The sequence below is a fragment of the Apus apus genome, chromosome 2 (assembly GCF_020740795.1).
Source record: "Apus apus isolate bApuApu2 chromosome 2, bApuApu2.pri.cur, whole genome shotgun sequence".
In the NCBI taxonomy this organism is placed as follows: domain Eukaryota; kingdom Metazoa; phylum Chordata; class Aves; order Apodiformes; family Apodidae; genus Apus; species Apus apus.
In genome coordinates, this window is record NC_067283.1 from 51,458,707 (window position 1) to 51,477,400 (window position 18,694).

The 18,694-nt window shown below is 39.6% G+C and overlaps 1 protein-coding gene across 7 annotated transcripts in view; it reads left to right on the forward strand.

The window, feature by feature from the left end:
• PDE1C (phosphodiesterase 1C) overlaps positions 1-18,694 on the forward strand; it is a 303,096-nt gene that overhangs the window by 249,573 nt on the left and 34,829 nt on the right. For all 7 annotated transcript variants that reach the window (XM_051610091.1, XM_051610093.1, XM_051610096.1 and 4 more), the window contains 6 exons: positions 738-839; positions 1,989-2,109; positions 5,052-5,133; positions 10,992-11,112; positions 13,010-13,185; positions 17,859-18,158. In XM_051610091.1, the coding sequence (XP_051466051.1) occupies positions 738-839; positions 1,989-2,109; positions 5,052-5,133; positions 10,992-11,112; positions 13,010-13,185; positions 17,859-18,158 (902 nt within the window). The remainder of the gene's footprint in view (positions 1-737; positions 840-1,988; positions 2,110-5,051; positions 5,134-10,991; positions 11,113-13,009; positions 13,186-17,858; positions 18,159-18,694) is intronic.

An 18,694-nucleotide genomic window follows, 5' to 3' on the forward strand; every position in this document is an offset into this window, starting at 1 on the left:
ACGCAAAGGAAGCATGCTCAAAATAGGACATGTTCTTCATGAAACATTCATGAAAAGAAGAATGGTAACTTTTCTTTTTAAATGAAAGCTGACAGGTTTCTCAATCTCCCAAATCCAGGGCTGGTATGGTAACCTCGGGCTGTTTTTCCTTGGTTAACAAAAATTCATACAGGAATAGTTTGAATGAATAATATCAGGGAAGTAGTATAGGATCTCAAAGGTCTTGACTGCATATATGCATCACGTGTACTTGGGGATGTTTTGTAACATGCTGTTTTCACTTTAATAATATGACTAATCTTTCAACATAGGTATTGACCAGTTTTAGTCAATTGGATAGAGGTTCAGGTTCAAAAGTTCACCTGATTCATGCTGAGACTTTACATAGGCTTTTTACTTCCACCTAAGAATGTCCTAGAAAAGAAATCAATTTAAGGAGTTTGTGCTTAATTGAAAAAGGAGTGCTAATACTGAAGTGCTTTTCAAAAACCATCTAGGTTTTCTATTAGCAAGGATTAGCCACCTGACTTAAATTGCAGCCCTCTGAATTGTGTGTTCATTTAGAAAATCCTTCATCCTTTTCCCCATCTCTGAAAGAGAGATAATTGAAAGAGTGACATACAAAGGCAGAAGTACTGACAATAATTTACAGATAGACAAGAGAAACTGGACTGTGTCTCATACTGGGTTTTATGTTTCTCTTTCCTTGCTCTTCTCATCATGACGCCATCCAAAAGAGAATTCAGAGCTCTAGTGATTGAGATGGTGTTGGCCACTGATATGTCCTGTCACTTCCAGCAAATCAAAGCCATGAAGAATGCTTTGCAGCAGCCAGAAGGGTGAGTCATTTCATAACACTGTGCAGTGAGGGGCTTGCTTTTCAGCTGGTGCTTTGCCATTGTGTTTGACTTCAAAAGCACCTCTCCAGGGGCCCTCGCTCTCTCTGATATCCACAGCAATTCTCTTTCTTCTGGTGAATTTTGGATGAATTCACTTAGGAGTGGACTGACAACCCCTCTCATACGCACATCTCTGTTGTGTTCTGGTAGACCAAAGCTTGCAAAGGTCACCATGTTGGGATAAGCCTCCCTGGGCATTTCCCTTTGAGTACCAGGGTAACATTAAGACGTGATCCAGCTGAGTGACCTCTACAGTTTGAGTATGACTCAAAGTCATAAGATCTGCAGAACACAACTTACGCATTGCCCTTCTGCCGATAGTATCAGCTGCCACCTCTGCAATCGGTCTGCTCCGTAACCAGAGGACAGATGAAAACAGCTTGAGATCCACTGAGGGAAAGACTAGAACATCACAGATGGACCACCACGAGGAAGGCTTTTTCATCTTCCCAGTATGCCACTGGAAGCTGTAATATTTGGTCCTCTCAGAAGATGCAACTCTTCCAGCTATTTCAGACAGTAAAAACCTGGAATTAAAAATCAAGACTATCCATCCCAAAAAAAGCATGATTTAGTCACTAGCCTCTGTGGTTATGATTTTAAGAAATTGCCAACTTTTTTTTTTCCTATGGAATCAAATGCAAGGATCACCTTCTGACCACACAACAATGAAACATTTATCAGTTACTGTGCAGATTATCAGTGCTCCTGAGATCTCATCGGAACTGTTTACTGCAGTAAGACTGTAGGGACCAGCTTCTCTTTTGAGCTACATAAAATGCAGCACAGCTGAAGTGGGGAACACAGCAGCTCTTCAAGCCTGCTTGTGCTGACAAACAAGCTTGGAAAGAAGCTTAGCAAGGCTGAACACTTCGTTTTTGCACTTCTTAATCTCTTACAACAGAAGCAGTCTATTTTGGATAAATTAAACAATCTTTCATAATAGTCTGATTTTATGAACACGGAAATCATTCCATTAATATCCTGGCCAAAGATTCTAATTACTTCATTTCCCTGCTTAGGTGAGATTTTTGTCATTCTCTACTGTAAGAGGAGACAATTAATTTGTTTGATCTTTTTGGTTTCCAGAATTGACAAGCCGAAAGCCTTATCCCTGTTGTTGCATACAGCAGATATCAGTCATCCAGCCAAGGCCTGGGATCTCCATCATCGCTGGACCATGTCTCTGCTAGAGGAGTTCTTCAGACAGGTAAAGCTAGGGAAGTTCCCCTGCATTTCTGCAGCACAGAAGCAAGGTCTAGGACTGGGCAAGTAAGTAGGAAAAGATGAACACAGATCCTTTCCTTTTTTTAAGAACCTCCTAAATTATATTAAGATTTCTCTTCTGGCATCAGTAGCACTGACTGTTATGCCTCTTGGGAAATGAATGTCTGATATGCTGCCTACAGATATAGATGCTATCTACATAGTAGAAATTCTGATTTGGAAAGCTAGTATGTATTTCAAATTAGCAAAGTATAGAAGATGTGGTATTCTACTTAGCTGTGGAATCATACAGAACAGATTTAGGTAGCTTTACTTTACAGAACTGTACTTACAGTGTTGGGTAAATATGAAAAATGCATTATCTTTACTTTAGATGAAGTGAACTGATCAAGTTTATGGCTCACAGTGGACTGCCTGCTGACAAACCCACAAATCTAGACAAATCATTAAGCTCTGTGTGATAGCTATAAGCTCCCCAAGTGACTAATTAAAAGCATTTAAAGAGCGGCCTTAAAAAAAAGTAAAAATAAACAGAGCACTTAGGAGTGTTTAAGATACTTTTCAACAATATGAATTACTAAACTAAGCGGAACACTAAATGCTTTATTTCCCTCCACAGTTCAATAACTTAATGTTTTATATTAAATCTGAATGCATGAAAGAAAAATATACTACATTTTTTTTAAAGTTCTAACAATTTTTTTAAACTGCATCTGTTTTTAAAGGCACTCTGCAAATCCCTTCTTAATAAGGACATAGCAAGAATTTCCTCTGAAATTAATTCTTTCATTTGTTTTTCGAAACCAAGAATGGGTTTACTAAATGGAAACAGGTTGATCATACCTGCATCCGTCTCTGTGTTGCCACACAGGAGGCTAATGCAAGTAGGATGATTTTCACATACATTTTAGGGAAAACTGTGCATTTTTATGCTTTTCTATCTCAAAATTATCCCGGATGTGTTAAAACACACTACAGCTGGGTCCCCGAAAGACTGCTGAAGAAATTAAGACTAGCTAGATATGAGACCACAAAAAGCCCAAGTTTTGATCTGTTTTTACAAGTAATGAAGACAAAATCACTAATTTTGTTTCCCTAAGAATAATTTAATTTCAGCCAACAAATCCTGTTTCAGTTTTGAACGACAGATGTCTCCACTTTAGATAAAACATTATATAAAGCTTGTAATCTAGTTCCAAATTCAGATGCAGTATTAAATCTCTCTTTAGGAGAGCCTTTAAGCTTACCTTGAAGCATAGACTTGTCTTGAGTGAACCTATTTATTCCTGGATCACTAAATACATCCCTACCTGACAGCAGAAGAGCAGCACACTTCTCACAAGCTGAGTAGTACTACTAGCCAGAGGCAACCATGGTAATGCTACCTCAGATCAGGTATTTATTTTCTCACGCCCTTCACCTGCAGGCCCTCTCCTGTCCTTTCTGTTACACACTCTGCAGAGTCGAAAAGCCTGACAATCCATATCAGCACAGATCCCCAGCCCTATTGGTTTCCAACTACTTTGTGCTGTGACACAGGTCTTCCCACACCAAGTATCCATGCTGTAGGGGTGGATGATACTTCTGAGAACAATACTGATATTTTACATTCAGCAGCTATGGTGGACACCTCTTAAAGCAAATGTCTTGCGTGAGTTAATCTGTTTTACTGATGCACTTTAGCTAGCTATGGGGGAGCTGCCCAAACAGCTTAAAATAAGTCAACTATCTTTCTGAACAGTTGGAGAGGCAGTTAGAGGTTCTTTCCTGAGTAGAATTAGCCACTGAGGATTTTAAGAGGTACAAGGAGTAAGACAAGAAGGATGATTAGGTAAGAACTGGCACTGAGAGGTATTTTTCCTGAGAGATTTAGCAGACACAGGAAAGAAATGTTACTTGGTAATATTTTTATATCACACTCCTAATATAAAGCAGAATTGTTCTGCAATAGAAGAATACTATTACTTGTTGTTCCACCCAAAAACTCTAACAGGACTTGTGCCCCCACTTCACGAATGCTGTATTAACAAAAAGAATTCATACTCCTTGGAGTAAGTTTTTCTCTGATGAATTTACTGGCTATTTTAGCTTCCATTTGATACTAGTAAGAACACTGGCAAGAAGTTCAGCACATCTAAAGAGAGCTGCTGTTTAAGGAGTTGATTCTATAGTGTAGTTAACAGGTATTACGAATGCTCAGTGGGGCAAATTGCAGCTATGTTGTCCTATGCCTCTTCTCCACATAAAGCAATGTGTTGTAGTGTGACTGAACCAAGTTAAAGAGCTTTTTGAGAATATGCAGCTTGAAAAACTGAGGAAAAAAATGGAGTTATAACACTTGATCTTCTGCATCATGTTAGAAAAGGACTTTCAGTTCTGAGGGCTGAAAAGAGTGTTTGGACTTTTGTACTTAAGCACCCACGTAAAATGTCGACAATGTCAGTGTTTTCTTTGGATGAAAGAAGTGTCTGGCCAGCCATGACCTGTGAATTCCTTATCTGAAAGACTAAAAAAGACATGCAAAGAAGTGCAAACCCTGAAAAATCAGTCAGGACACTGGTATTTCCTCTTGAAATATTTGCTCCTGCTGGGTTCTCTGAGAACTTCAGTGAAAAGCACTCTTGTGCTCAAGTGGATTTTTAGTTGGTGCATAGCAGTACCAAGCAGGCAGGAAAAGCCCTGAGGAATGATTCACTGGAACCAAATTAAGTTCACTAAGTTCTGCTTGGACTACAACTTTTTCAACCAGACAAAAATTCTCCACAATTTGTATTTTAAAAAAACAAACAAACAACACAACAAAAACCCAACAAGAAACAAATTCAAAACTTAGTAAAGAAAGTAAAATGAGAGGCTTTTACAGTCATGACTGAAGATATCAGTGTCCTGTCTTTTTCAAATTTTTTCTCAATTTTGTTTCTCCAGGGTGACAAAGAAGCAGAACTAGGGCTTCCCTTCTCTCCACTGTGTGATCGCAAGTCGACTATGGTTGCTCAGTCTCAAATAGGTATGTCCCTTTTGGTGTGTGCAAAGTAACATCTTAAAAGCACATCTTACTCCTCCCTGTGGGGCTAAGATCTTGGTGATCTCTCATAATTTGGAACTATATTAAAGAGAGGAAATAAAGCACAATGGTGTCACTTTCCCCAGATCAACAATTCAAAGCTGAGGAGCCATTAAATTTATGGTTGTGGTTCCATGCAGTAACGAAGTTACCTCTGATGTATCTGCAGAGATGACCACAGTACCTGGCTATGACACTACTCCATGCTTTTCCAAGGCACAGACAGCAACGTGTCATTGGTGTATCATGGGTGAATATTAAAATGTAATGTGAGTCCCTTCAGTGACCTGGGCAAAACCTATTGTATGTTTTCCTGCTTATTCCTCCCACCCTTTCCCTCCCAGTTCTTCAAGCCAGCAAGCATTTTTCACTGAAGCCAAGCAAATAGCAAATCCATAGTTCCACCCACTCAGAAATACAGCACTTTGTCCAGCTGAAAAAGTAGAAGAGTGAGGCATCAAGCCTGGTATTTGGTGAGAAACAAGAAGGGCTAAGTGAAGTAAAACTGAAAAGGTAGATTTGTGGGTAGATTTTTAACAAAATAAAGATAACACGGATCCTAAAAATGAGGGAACTGAGGCCAAAAGCAGAAAGAGAGACAATGTATTAAACAAAAAATGTAAGTATGGAATTTCTCTCAAAGAAGAAGACAAAGATATCCCTCAACTAGGAAAGTTCAGATTCATATCTGTGTCTAAGAGCCATTTCTATTTAAAATTATTTCATTGTTCCTGTTGGACAAGCCATTCTCTGAGGGACCCCACCCCAGATTTTTCTCACTTGGGAAGTTTAGACAATTCAGCTAAGAATGTGAGCCTGAAAAGCTGGGCTACAAGCCTGAAAAGCCAGGCTACAAGCCTGACCTGGTTGCCAGACTTGCAGCATTCTCTTCTCTGCGACAGTAAACCAGAAGAGTGGGAATGTGTGTCCAGTGCAGTGCAACTTCTGAGGACATGTGTGTTCTGCCAACAGCTCAGTGGGGGAAAGCAGCAGCAGAAAACTCAAAGTGCTGCAGTCTCAGCTAAAACTCATGTTGAGGACTCCTGAGCAGACTACACCTACTGATGTGCTGTGGGAGAAGATCAACTCTCTCTCTCTTTCTGGCTGGTGTGGAGACTTCTCTTTCATGTTCCTTCTATCAGCTTTCAGATATGTCCCTCACTCCTTACAGGGAAGAGGAGTTGTGCTTCTCACGGGGTCCCTCTGTGTAGGGTTGTGTGTACTTGGAAACCAGTTTTCCTTGTCCTCCACTCTTGTGCTTATTTGCTCAGAAAGTCTAGGAGAGCCAAGACACTTCTGCACTGCTGTCCCTTGTGTCAAATTAGTGCAAAATTAGTGATGAATTCAAGCATCACCAACAAAATTCCACTTTATAAAAGAGGCACTCATCAGTATACAAAGACAGCCTTATTTAGTTATATACTGTTTGTCCTATTAGATTTCTGCAGTTTAGTAATCCATTTACATTAATAGGGTACTCTATAAATCTTGCCTTCTGTCATTATAAAATTTCCATTTTTGAGTCTGCTGCACTTATTGGCAATGCCTTTCTGCAACGTCTTCTTTGTTAAATCAAAACCTCTTATATTTTCTGACTGTCTGCTGATGTAAGGCTTTCAAAGTTGTAGGCTACATTCTCAGACAAATAGTCTGTTCCCATTCATTTATTTACCATTTATTCCAGGGAGCAATTTGTTAATTACTACATTTCTTTGCAAAAGTAAGTTCCTATTGAATTCCAAATGGTACTAATACCTGCAACAAGGAGCCATCAGTTCCCACAAAGAAAACCCTTTGTCCTTTGTGAGTTACAATTGTGCTCTTGGTTCTGTCAGGGACAGAGCCTAGAAATCCCATTCTGGTGGCTCAACTTGTTTGTAGATGATGATTTGCTGCTCACAGGTCACTGCAGATGCAACAACAGTGGACAAGCATTTTATTAATAAAAGATTTGTACAAATGCAGACTGAAGAGTAGAGACTTCTTCCACAGAAATTAAGTTCCTGTAACAGCAAAAACTTCCTCTAAAGAATGTCTCTCTCTCCTGTTGCTTCAGTTTGTGAAGAAACTGTTCAGTTTAAACAGATAATTAAAAACTCTGAATATTAAATAATGAACCTGCATTTTAAAACCTATTAATGTTAATGCTAATGACCAAGTTAGCATCCTTTTTCTTCTTCAACAGAATGAGTGTGGTAAATATTTCTGTATGACAGTGAAGTTCAGAAATCAGGAAAGATTCATGTCCAGAAGTCAGGCTGCTTATCAGAGTGGGGGAAACAAGAAAACCAGGTTAAGATTGTATTTCCCAACAAGAATATCAGGAGTTAAAGCTTCTCTGTCTTTTTCAGGCTGTAGGAAGCTCGTTTGATTGGAGATCAGCCTTTGTTGTTGTTATCCTTTTTTGCAGCTCATAAATGTAGCAGCATCCTTTTATTTTTGTCCTTTGGCTGGCAAGAAAGAAAATTACAGCTTCACAGCTTCAGAAAACATTGGCTAAAGGCTGATGGGTGCATGCTGATGATTCATTTTTCTTTCTCTTTTCTTTTTTTTTTTGGGGGGGTGTCATTCTCAGGTGGAATGAATGAACACTAAGCACATGTCTGGAATCAACCCTCAGCATGCAGTGTTAATTGGTGAAGTCATCTTAGTCACTGGGGTACATAATTTTTACTACACTCATTCTATCAAAAAGGAAAAAGGATGATTAAATGGTCATTGGCATTAATAGATTTTAAAACCCAGGTTCATTATTTGATATTCAGGGGTTTTAATTAGCAAACTATATCACTGTATTTAAATCACAGTGTCTTAAGGGAAGAAGAGAGAGAACACTGAGGCGAGGGAGGCACTTGGGAATGTGGCTTAAGGTACATAATTACCAATAAAGTCTAAGTTTTGTTTATGCAATATAAGATTAAGTTTCCCAACTTTATTATAGCTTATTATTGGTATAGGGAGTAGAGGGACAAATACCACTTACCAAATAAAAATTCTCCTGGGTCTTTGAGTTTGTTCACCTGTGGTCCTTTGTGCCACCTCTGCCTGTGTCTGCTGATAAGATGCAAGATTTCTCCCAGGGAAAACTTCCAGTTAAACCTTGTGGGTTTTGTGCAAATGTTGAATATCTCAGGAAGCAGATCCCACCACCCTGCTGCTGAAGTTAGTGATGCAGTCGTACATCTGATATGAGAGATTTGCATGTCTCAAGGTTGTTAGTGGTGTTACTTGCCAAGCAGAAGTGACAAGGCACAGTGGTTTGGGTAAAATACTTTTTGAGTGAATAGGAATAAAAGATATATATAGACAGGCAGACAAACACATGTATCATAGAACAATAGAATGGATTGTGCTGGAAGGGACCATAAAGATCATCTAGTTCCAACCCCTCTGCAGTGGGCAGGGACACCTCTCACTAGACTAGGTTTCTCAAAGCCCCACCCAACCTGGCCTTGAACATTTTCAGGGAGGGGACATCCACAACTTCCTAATGTCTAACCTAAATCTCCCTTCTTCCAGTTTAAAGCTATTACCCCTTGTCTTGTCGCTACAAGCCCTTGTAAAGAGCCCCTCCCCAGCTTTCCTGTAGCCCCTTCAGGCACTGGAAGGCCACTGCAAGGTCTTCCTGGAGCCTTCTCTTCTCCAGGCTGAACAGCCCCAACTCTCTCAGCCTGTCCTCATAGGAGAGGTGCTCCAGCCCTCTGATCATCTTTGTGGCCCTCTCCTAGGCTTGCTCCAGCAAGTCCATGTCGTTCTTTTGTTTGGGGCTCCAGAACTGGATGCAGTACTTTGGGTAGGGTCTCATGAGAGTGGAGTAGTGTGGGAGATTCACCTCCCTGGAACTTCTGGCCATGCTTCTTTTTATGCAGCCCACATTATGGTTAACTTTCTGAGCTCAAAGCACACATTGCCAGTTCATTTTAAGCTTCTCATCAACCAGCACCCCCAAGTCCTCTTCCTCAGGGCTGTTCTCAATCCATTTTCTGCCCAACCTGTGCATGGGATTGCTGCGATCCAGCTGCAGGACCTTACTCTTGGCCTTACTGAACTTCAAAAGGTTGGCATAGGCCCATCTCTCAAGCCTGTCAAGGTCCCTCTGGATGGCATCCCCTCCCTCCAGCATGTTGATCACACCACACAGCTAGCTGTCATCAGCAAACTTGCTGAGGGTGCACTCAATTCCACTGTCCGTGTCATTGACAAAGATGCTAACCAGCACTGGTCCCAGTATCAACCCTTGAGGAACTTTGCTTGTCAGTGGTCTGCATTTGGACATCAAGTTATTGACCACAAATCTTTGAGTATGACCATCCAGCCAATTTCTTTTCCACAGAATCTGTATCTTTCCAATTTAGATGTAAATAAAGTTTTCATTATCCTCAGGTTTCCTGTGGCCCACTTAACACTGTTCTCTGTACAATTTTCAGTGTTTTAAAAAATTGTATGAAGTTTGCTGGGATTATCTGGGCTGTGATCTAGCACACAATTTCCTGTCATGGCTTTATACTGCATACATTTCTGATTACTCCCTGGGAGGAAGGAAATTTCTTTTCCCCTAAATTTTAATAGAGTTATGGAGGCACATGGCTCAGATGTTCAGATAGTACTGCATATTTTCTTCAGATTTACAGAATGTTAGTATGAAATTCTATGAACTTGCAAGTAATATTTTTTTATTTGGCTAGGTATAAAAATACACTTAATTACCTATCCATTTTGGACTTCAGCAAAATCAGGGAGGGAAATGGAACTAGAAGGATGCTCAACTGCTTTGCACTCAAGAAGTAGATCAAAGCATCTGCAAATTCAGGTGCCTAGCCCATGTGGCCTCTTCTCTTTTTCTTGTTCTGTTATCACCTAGAATCACTAGTGTCTATCATAGAAAAATATCATGACCCAGTCAGAGAATGATAATATTATTAAAATAAAATTAATAGTTGATCATTACCAAATATTTAAAAATTGTAACAGCATGGAAAGACCTGAATCCCAGTGTGCCTTAGGAGGGATTAAGGACATAATTTTTTTTCTGCAGCACTAAGAAATTTGCTAAGTGAAGTGCTAAACTTGAGGAACAGCCCTTGTCCCAGGAGAGAATTTAGGGGAAACTAAAAGATACTGAAAGCTTCTCAGTCTCACATTATATCAATACAACATGGATTTTCCTTCATCTCATGAGCTAATGGCCACAGGGCTCTTCAGTCTGCCCTTCCTAAAATTCAGATCAGAGACATATTAATCTCTGCCAGACTGTATGCTGCAGTTGAAATTATTCAGCTCTTTTTTTCCCCTTATATTAAAAAATGGGGGGAAGGCACCTAAATCTATTTTATTATCAACAAGAACAAGCTCAGAATATTCACAGCAACCCATGGATATGCAGTAAGAGAGGTTTGAGTGTAACCCCACACCAGCAATGTTTACCAGTATTGCTACTGTTATATTAATTTTCTGCTTTTAGAGAGTTAATCTTTAAAACTGGGGTTTATCCAAATCTGCTAGGAATTTGGCTTAAATATCACACTCCTCTTATAAAACAAGTTCTGATGCATCTGTTTATGTTCCAATATGCTGCTATTTCTTTCCAGTGTTTAAGTAGGTACCTTTTATTTCATGCTTTATCCAGACTTTTGGGTCAGGGATTAACGTATAACTCAGTTTTCCCTTTCTAGTATTGAACTCTTTTAAGGTGCAATTTTTTTACTCTGTCTTTTACAGTGTGGTTGTCTGCGATCACTGAAGCAGTGACTCCATATAAATCCTCCTCTTGCCTGCTTGACTCTGCTTGTGTTTCTGCTCAGGTTTCATTGATTTCATTGTGGAACCCACTTTTACTGTGCTGACCGACATGACTGAGAAGATCGTGACTCCGCTCATCGATGAAGCTTCTCGCTCTGGCATGTCCGGGTTCAGACGTTCCAGGTGAATAACCACCTACCCTCTCCCTTCACTCTGCTCATCTTGCCAGTGCACCCAACTGCTCTGGTCCTCCCCCACCTCAGCATTTTTTCCAAGTGGCTTTAAGCCCCATATCCACATTGCTGATGCTGCAGCTCACCTTGTGACGTGACTTTGTTGCGGGGAAACTTCAGCCCAGAGGAGGGCAAAGAGGGAAGCATGAACCTGAGCCATGCCTCCAAAGGCAGTGAGCACAAATGGTTGTAGCTGTGCAATCAGGTGGACTTCAATCTCTCAGTCGCTGATGTCAAAGAGAAGGTAGAGGGAGTTGTCGATAGGCACTCATTTCTTTATATCTAAAACTATAAATGGGACTGAAATATGAAAGAAGACTGGGAAGAATAAGCACGTATTAGTGACAGTATTTAGGTTTATGCAAATTTGGGAAGTACTGCTGGAATTCACCTGGAGTTCATTCAACCTCTGCTGTTCTAGAGAAACTACTCGTCTAGTAGTTTCATGGACAAGGCATGGCTTGGGATTCAAACGCCACGTGGTTACTGTTCCCTAGAGTAGGGCTACCAAGTCAGAATTCCTCTCCCAGGTGAATTCTGTACTCTTGGGCTGTTACACAAAAAACAGGCACTAATATCTTGTGCTAGCTTGCTGCCATCTTTGAAAGACAACTGTAGAATTTGTAAGTGAAATGAGTGCCTGATTCCAGCCTCAGCTGAGGTCCTCTGCCTCATGGCTCCCAGTGGTGAATTTAGGAGCCTGCTCCTTTGACATATTTGATTTCTAAATTGTCTGACTCTCTGTCACAGTTTTTAACTCAGGATCAGCAATTAAACCAGCAATAATAATGCTCTCAATACCCTCCCCCTTCCACCCAGGTAGGAAAGGAGAGAAATGAAGAGAGAGAGAGACTTTCTGGATTGAAAATTAAACTAGACAGCTTTAATTAATTACTGATGAGAAAAATAAAATATGTACAATTATATACAAGTATGTTCAGGAATGTGCAAACCCCTATTGCCTCTCCCCAGCCCCAGCAACTCCCACAGCATCTCCTGAGCTGTGAGCAGTCCCAAAATGTCCCAGAGCTGCTGGAGAGAGCAGCAGAGCAGACAGGAGCTGAGGGGAGAGGTATGAGGGTCAGGGATGCACGAGCCTAGGAATCAATAGTGATGGATAGATGGTGTCCTCCCCAGACACTGGCCATGAATGGGAGAGACGGGAAGAAGAAAAAGAAGGAAGTTGTCTTCCGTGATCCCTGACATTACACTGAGCTTATGTAGATACATGGAATGGAATACTTTGGTCAATTTTGCTGTCCATCCAGTGCACTCCTCCCTATGGGAGGGTTACAGGTACAGCTCTTCTGCTCTGGTAGCATCTGAGGCTGCAGATTCAACAAGCAGAGCAAAGTGACCTTGAAGTCTCTGCAGTAACATAAACATTCCAGCATTATCAGTCCTCTAGCTGGAAAACTTGCTGCTAGTTGAAAGGCAGTTCTTTAAAGGAGGAAAGAAAAAATAAAAATCAGTAAAAGGAAAATTGGTTTCATCCTGGCTCAAACCAGGACACTCTCCAATACATGTTTAGGGAGTGAAGATGCACAGCAAAGGCAACAGCAACATTTGGAATTATTCTAATTCTTAGGGACTCTGGACATCAAAAAATAAGCAGGAAAAATCTGTAATTTTTTTTCAAATAGTGGCTTAGGTTGTGCTGCGTGCTTTAACATCAGTTGCCCTGCAGTGCAAAGGAGGAAGAGGAGGATGAGGGACTCAAGCTTAGCTTTTGTTTTTCCAGGTTGACTCTGTTAAGTTACCTAGACTTACGGTTATTATTTCTTCTTAGCTGTATTTGGGTGCATGGGATACTGATTTCTTCTGTGTTTTGTGATCTTGTATCCCAGTTTGAATAGCATCAGTCCCTCCGAAGTTAAAAGATCAAGTGTCAAGAGCACTGGGTCCGAAGGAAGTGCCTCACTCAACTGCTCCATACTCACTGTGGACTTCAAATGTTTTAAAGCCACCTGGACTGAGGTGGTTCAGCAGAACCGGGAGAAATGGAAAGCACAAGCCACCAAAGGTAACAGCCAGACTTCTTAGTGAAAGAATAAAAATTCTTTTGAACTCTTCTTCTTGAAGTTCTTCTTCAATCAAATTATTCTCCAAGTAAGCACTAGTAGTTTGAAAGAATCTGCTTTTCAAGCTCAACAACCTATGCTGAGTTCCGAAAGACAGGGATATTTTGTCTCATCTGTGCCTTAGACTCTTACGTGGTGTAATTGTACATAATTAAGAGGATATGGACAATGGGAGAAAGAAAAAAAACACAAAACTGTAAGGGAGGTCCCCTAAAGTAATGAGTCAGACTTAGAGTGGTGCAAAAATAGCTAGAACATTTTTGTAGAGAGAGATTATCAATTGCTCACTGTTATGATTGAAAGAGGTACAGATGATAGCTCAGGGGAGAAGGACAGGATTCACTGCTGGTTTTTAGTGATACATTGGATAATGACTTGGGAACTATGCTGCAAATGCTCATGATGTCTTCCTGTCTTTCCAGCAGTAATAAGGGCCCAGCAGTGGGGGCAGCAGTGCTGTGTCCAGTTTTGGCCACTGCAGCTGAGGAAATATATGGACCAGTTGCAGACAATGCAGAATACAGCAATGCAAATGTTGACAACTACTGGTTATAGCTGAGAAGGTTTATAGCTGAAAGCAGTTTTCTGAAGACTACTGCACCTGTAAAATAGGGGAACTATTTTATTATTTGGTTTTTTTACATAGTCCAATACCCTGGTCTGTTAAGAGGAGAAAAAAATGGCAGGTGATTACAACTTGATAATAGGTTAGATTTTGGCAAATCTCTATTGTTGGAGTTGTTTTGGAACTAATGAGAGCCATCTGTTGAGAACCACTTAGGTATAAATGCCCCTTGGTTCCAGTGTCTAGATGGTTGCCCAAGGTGTCCTTGAGTCCTGGGGTAATTTATATCAGGTTTGGAACAAGAAAGGAGGAATGTATCACTGATTTTTTGTTTTTGTTTTTGTTTTTTTTTTCCTTCATGAAACTGTGATGCAATTTCTTCTCTGAGCTGAATGCTTGTTACTCAAACCCTTATTTAATGGAGTTGTTGTATTTCATGTAAATTGAAGGAGTTAGATTTTAATGTATTATGTGGCTTTGGAGCTGATGGGAGATATGGCATAATTCTCCTATATGCTAGAGCAGATCATTCCTCTCCAGCTGAAAGGCCTGTCTAAAGGTGCAGAAAACCACAAATTATTATTCAAATTAAATTTTCCTTTGTGATTAAAACTTGCTATTCAGGGAAAGCCTTTCTAAACATTACATGAAAATGAAAACAAAAACATAATTCAAAACCTGTTTATTTGCCAGGGGCTTTTTGTACCTTTTTTATTTTTTTTTTTAATTTTTTTTTTAATCAGTATTTACTATTTCATGGTTCTTTGTGGACAAACAAATTAAAGGTGACCAAACAAGCAGAGCATTTAAATGGTCAGTGTTGCACTGTACAGGAGTGTTGAGTGAACGAGGACAATACAGTTAACTAGTTTTAAGGGTTTCATTTCAACATGTACCATACGTATTTGCTTGTCTATTAAGGACCTACTAGGTCCTTATCCTATATGCAAGAGAAACTTGTGGGGAAATAAATAAAACATGTCTTACATTTCACCTAAAACAAATATAGAAAGTAGACCATTATAATTCTGACTATTTGACTTTTAAGTGTGCTTTGTACCCACTTGCAGTGACTGTTTTGCATAAAGGTTTTTATCTAAATGGGCACATATAAATGTCAAGTTCTGCTTCAAGTGGATGTGCACACGTGGCTTAACTAATGCTGCTACTGGTAATATGTATTGATGCTGGATTTCATATCCATTCTTTACATAGTATCCTAACCTGAGGTCTTTGGTGATTAATATTTTAGCTGAAAAGGAAAATGTTTTATTTTTAATTGCCTCATAAAAAATCCTTTTAGCAGCTCCTGACAGTGATCTGTGGAAGAACTAGTTGGTCACTTGAAAGCAACAAGCTCACTAGTCAGCATTATTAGGCACAGGAGCCCTTGAGTTAGGCCACTATATCTTTACCTTTCTGACAAGCCTTTAGCCTGATTTACTTCATGGCTTTGCCAAACCTCATCACCAATAACATGGATCAGGGCACCTGTTTATGGGTCAAGGATTCAGAATTTCTGTGTTTCTGGATGCATTTAGCAGTACAAGTAGGCATGTTTTTCTCTTCTGAAAGATTTATACAAACACATGGCTCGGCATTCCTTTGTAGGGGCTGGGGACTAAGAAACTGTTCTTGGTCTGCAAAACCCTCACATGAAAACCTTTGTTCAGCTGCTCCTGACTTGCAGCAAGTCTCTGCACCCCCCTCCATCTGCCTTGCCTGTCCTGGCCATATGCAGCAAGGCCTGCTGCACAGCAGGAGTTTAAATTGCTGACCCCCCATCAAACTGGTGTCTTGCAATGCATCAAGATGCTCTGCCAATAAAAATAAGAATTATTAAGAGAAGACAGATAAAGCGTTTAACTCATGATTGAAAACAAATAGCAGCTGGGGATCAGAAAGGAAGGATAGTAATCTATTATTATTATTACTATTGTTATTGTCAAATTGACTGTTGAATATTGTATTTCCTTTGGTAATGGCATTGTCAGTGGGCTATTTTTATCCGTACTGTGATATTTATAGAATATGTCTCTGACTGTGTGGGCAAGGTAAGTGTGTTTATTACTGATCTTATTTAGATTAAATAATCATCACTAAATAGCTACAAATTAAGAAAGAAAATAAAAAGTAAATAATAAAGAAACAACCTGATGTGCAAAGCACCTTTAGATACTGTATCTTCTGACACTAATTTTGACAAGAGGCACTTGTCCAACAGTGCTGTAGCAAGTCCCTGTCTCCTGAGATGAATTTCTCTCCTGTGGCTTAAGTGCAAAATGCTGTATTTATTTTTTTTCCACATCCCCAAATGAGAGGGGTTGTATATCATGAGACTCCAGGGAAAATATCAACATGCCTAGCTGAGCTATGTGTGGAAGCTACCATAGATTTCAGGAATTATTAATAAAATGAAGGAGATTCATATATAATTTAATTATATTTTGGTGTGAGCCATAATTTGTTAACTTAATAATTATTTCTCTTTAGTTAGCTGCTGGAAAGGAAATACAGATTGGCATTTCTTACAAAGATGGCTCTCCCTGTTTCACTCTTGCATTCCATTGCTACAGTTTTCTCAAAAAATGGTTCTGATTCACTCATAAGAAATATTTGACAAGTCACTTAGCCATTATTTTGTAATTTTTACTCATTGTCCAAAACCCTGCTCCTGTAAGGAAGAAAACGTCTTCCCTATAAATATCAAGAGTATTTCCATAGGACCAAGGTAGACTTTATTTAGTGTTTTGTAGCATCTGCTCCTGTGCTCATCAGCTTACACAGTCTCTCAGAAAACAGGAGATGCCTCTGTGATTCCTATCACAATTAAAGTGCAATTGGTTGCTCACAGTGGGGTAATTACTGGGCTACAATACTGCCTACCCAGAAGTCTTGAATACAGGCTCAGGACAGTCATATCTGAATGCTTAGCCTCAGTATTTATATAGATATGCTCCAAAGCTGGTTAAACTCACAGGTTCCATATTGAGTGTGTGCTGGGCTGCTTTTGCAGATGAAGTGTCTATTGATCATGGAAAAGGGGGAGAAAATTAAGGGGTTTGTGCACACCCAGATCAAGGGCTGCACTGAGGGACTGTGCTCGTGTCCTGCTTTCCAGTGTGATGCAGGAAGCCACACAAGCCTTGGCAGTTGTCTGTTGGGGTGCACTATACCCAAACTGGACTAGAAATATAGTGGTCTCAACATCTGGAGCCAAAATAATTTGCAACCCATATTACACGTAAGTGTTGCATCAGGACCTAAGGTTTGAATAAGAGCAAGAGTAATACCTTGAATAGGGGAGATCAGCTTCTCTGTGGATTGTTGTGTTTTTTTTTCTGAATGACAATATTTTGAGATGCTGCTGTTGTTCAACACTCACTTTTGAATTTATACCTTTGTATATTTGTGACTGGCTGTAAGACTTTTTGGGATGGAAGGGGAAGTACTAGTAGCAATATATTAGTCTGCCAAGAAAGGATAAGAGCCATAAAGAAATATAATGGTAAGTAGAAGGGAAGAGATGAGGAAGTTGGCATTGGAAGCAACCTGAAACAAGAGGGGAAAACAAGTAGGTAACAAAGAACCAAGACTTCTTATGTGGTTTGAGTTTCATAAGACAGTATGAGATAAACTGAATGTTGTTTGACTGATTGTTGTATGTCAAAAATTAAACTCATCTTGGCACTCCTAGGGCCTTCAATAGCTTCAATACCACTTTTAAATTTGCCTTTTAAGAATTCTGAGGAACTGCATTTTCAAAGATGAACTTTATACGGTAAAAAAAGAGCATGAACATAGTATGCATTTAGGCCAACTTTTTTTTTTTTTTTTTTTTTTTTTCAGAATAGTTTCTTAAATGTTCTCCCATGCTCTTTTTCCCTTGTCAAGTCAATTCCTACATTTATCAAAGTAAAAACTCTTTGCATGTAAAAAGCTGAAGCAGATTTAGCAGATTTAGTTGTGTGTGTTGTATCATTCTTGTCAAATTGACTGATAATCATGATTTCTTTCCTCGCTTTGCTTCTCCCTTTGCTGAGGATGCAGAAGAAAAAGCTAAGAAAGAAGCAGAGGAAAATGTTCATCAGGGAACAGATGAAAAGAAAACCGATGAAAAAGATGAGAAGAAGCCATCTGAAGATGCCACAGCAGCAAAGACAGAGAACAGCAAAGAAACAAATCCTGGGGAAAACAGAAGTGCAGATTCCAATAAGAGTAATGTAAATGGGACTCAGCAAACTGGGGTGAACAAACATGAAGCCTCTCAAGGGAAAAACACATCTAGGACAGATAAGGGAACTGATTCTCATCACTCAGCAGGAGAAGAAAAACAGCATGTCCAGAATGGTGAGTTCTCTTCTCCCACTGAAACATAAATCCAGCTTAGTGACGGATAAACCCGATGTCCTGAAAAAGGATGTTTTGGGCCCAGAGCCTCTTTCTGGACATTGGCATAGACACGGGCATATGAGAATTGGAAACTCTAAACATCCTAGTGCTCTTCCATAATAGATGAGGTACATCATAACTGCTGGGGCACTTCTGGAGGAAGGGAGGAAATGTTTTTTCTAATGGAAATGAAGCAACTTGATACACAGACTGAAAAGCTGAAACAAATATTCTTTCTTCAGTTTGACCTTAATGGCTTAGGGAACTGAGAGAGGAGAAGTCAAAGCCTAATACTCTTTTAAAGACAAATTAAAAATATCTTTGAATTGAGTCTGTATATATGTATATACATATATACATATATATGTATAGAACAGAGGACTTCCCCTAATCTGTGTTTCTAAAAGTTCTTTTATTTATGCTTCCTTTGCTCAGCTTTTTTATTAGGGCAGTCATGAGGGTTTATTTTGTTTGTTTGCTTGTTTGTTTGTTTT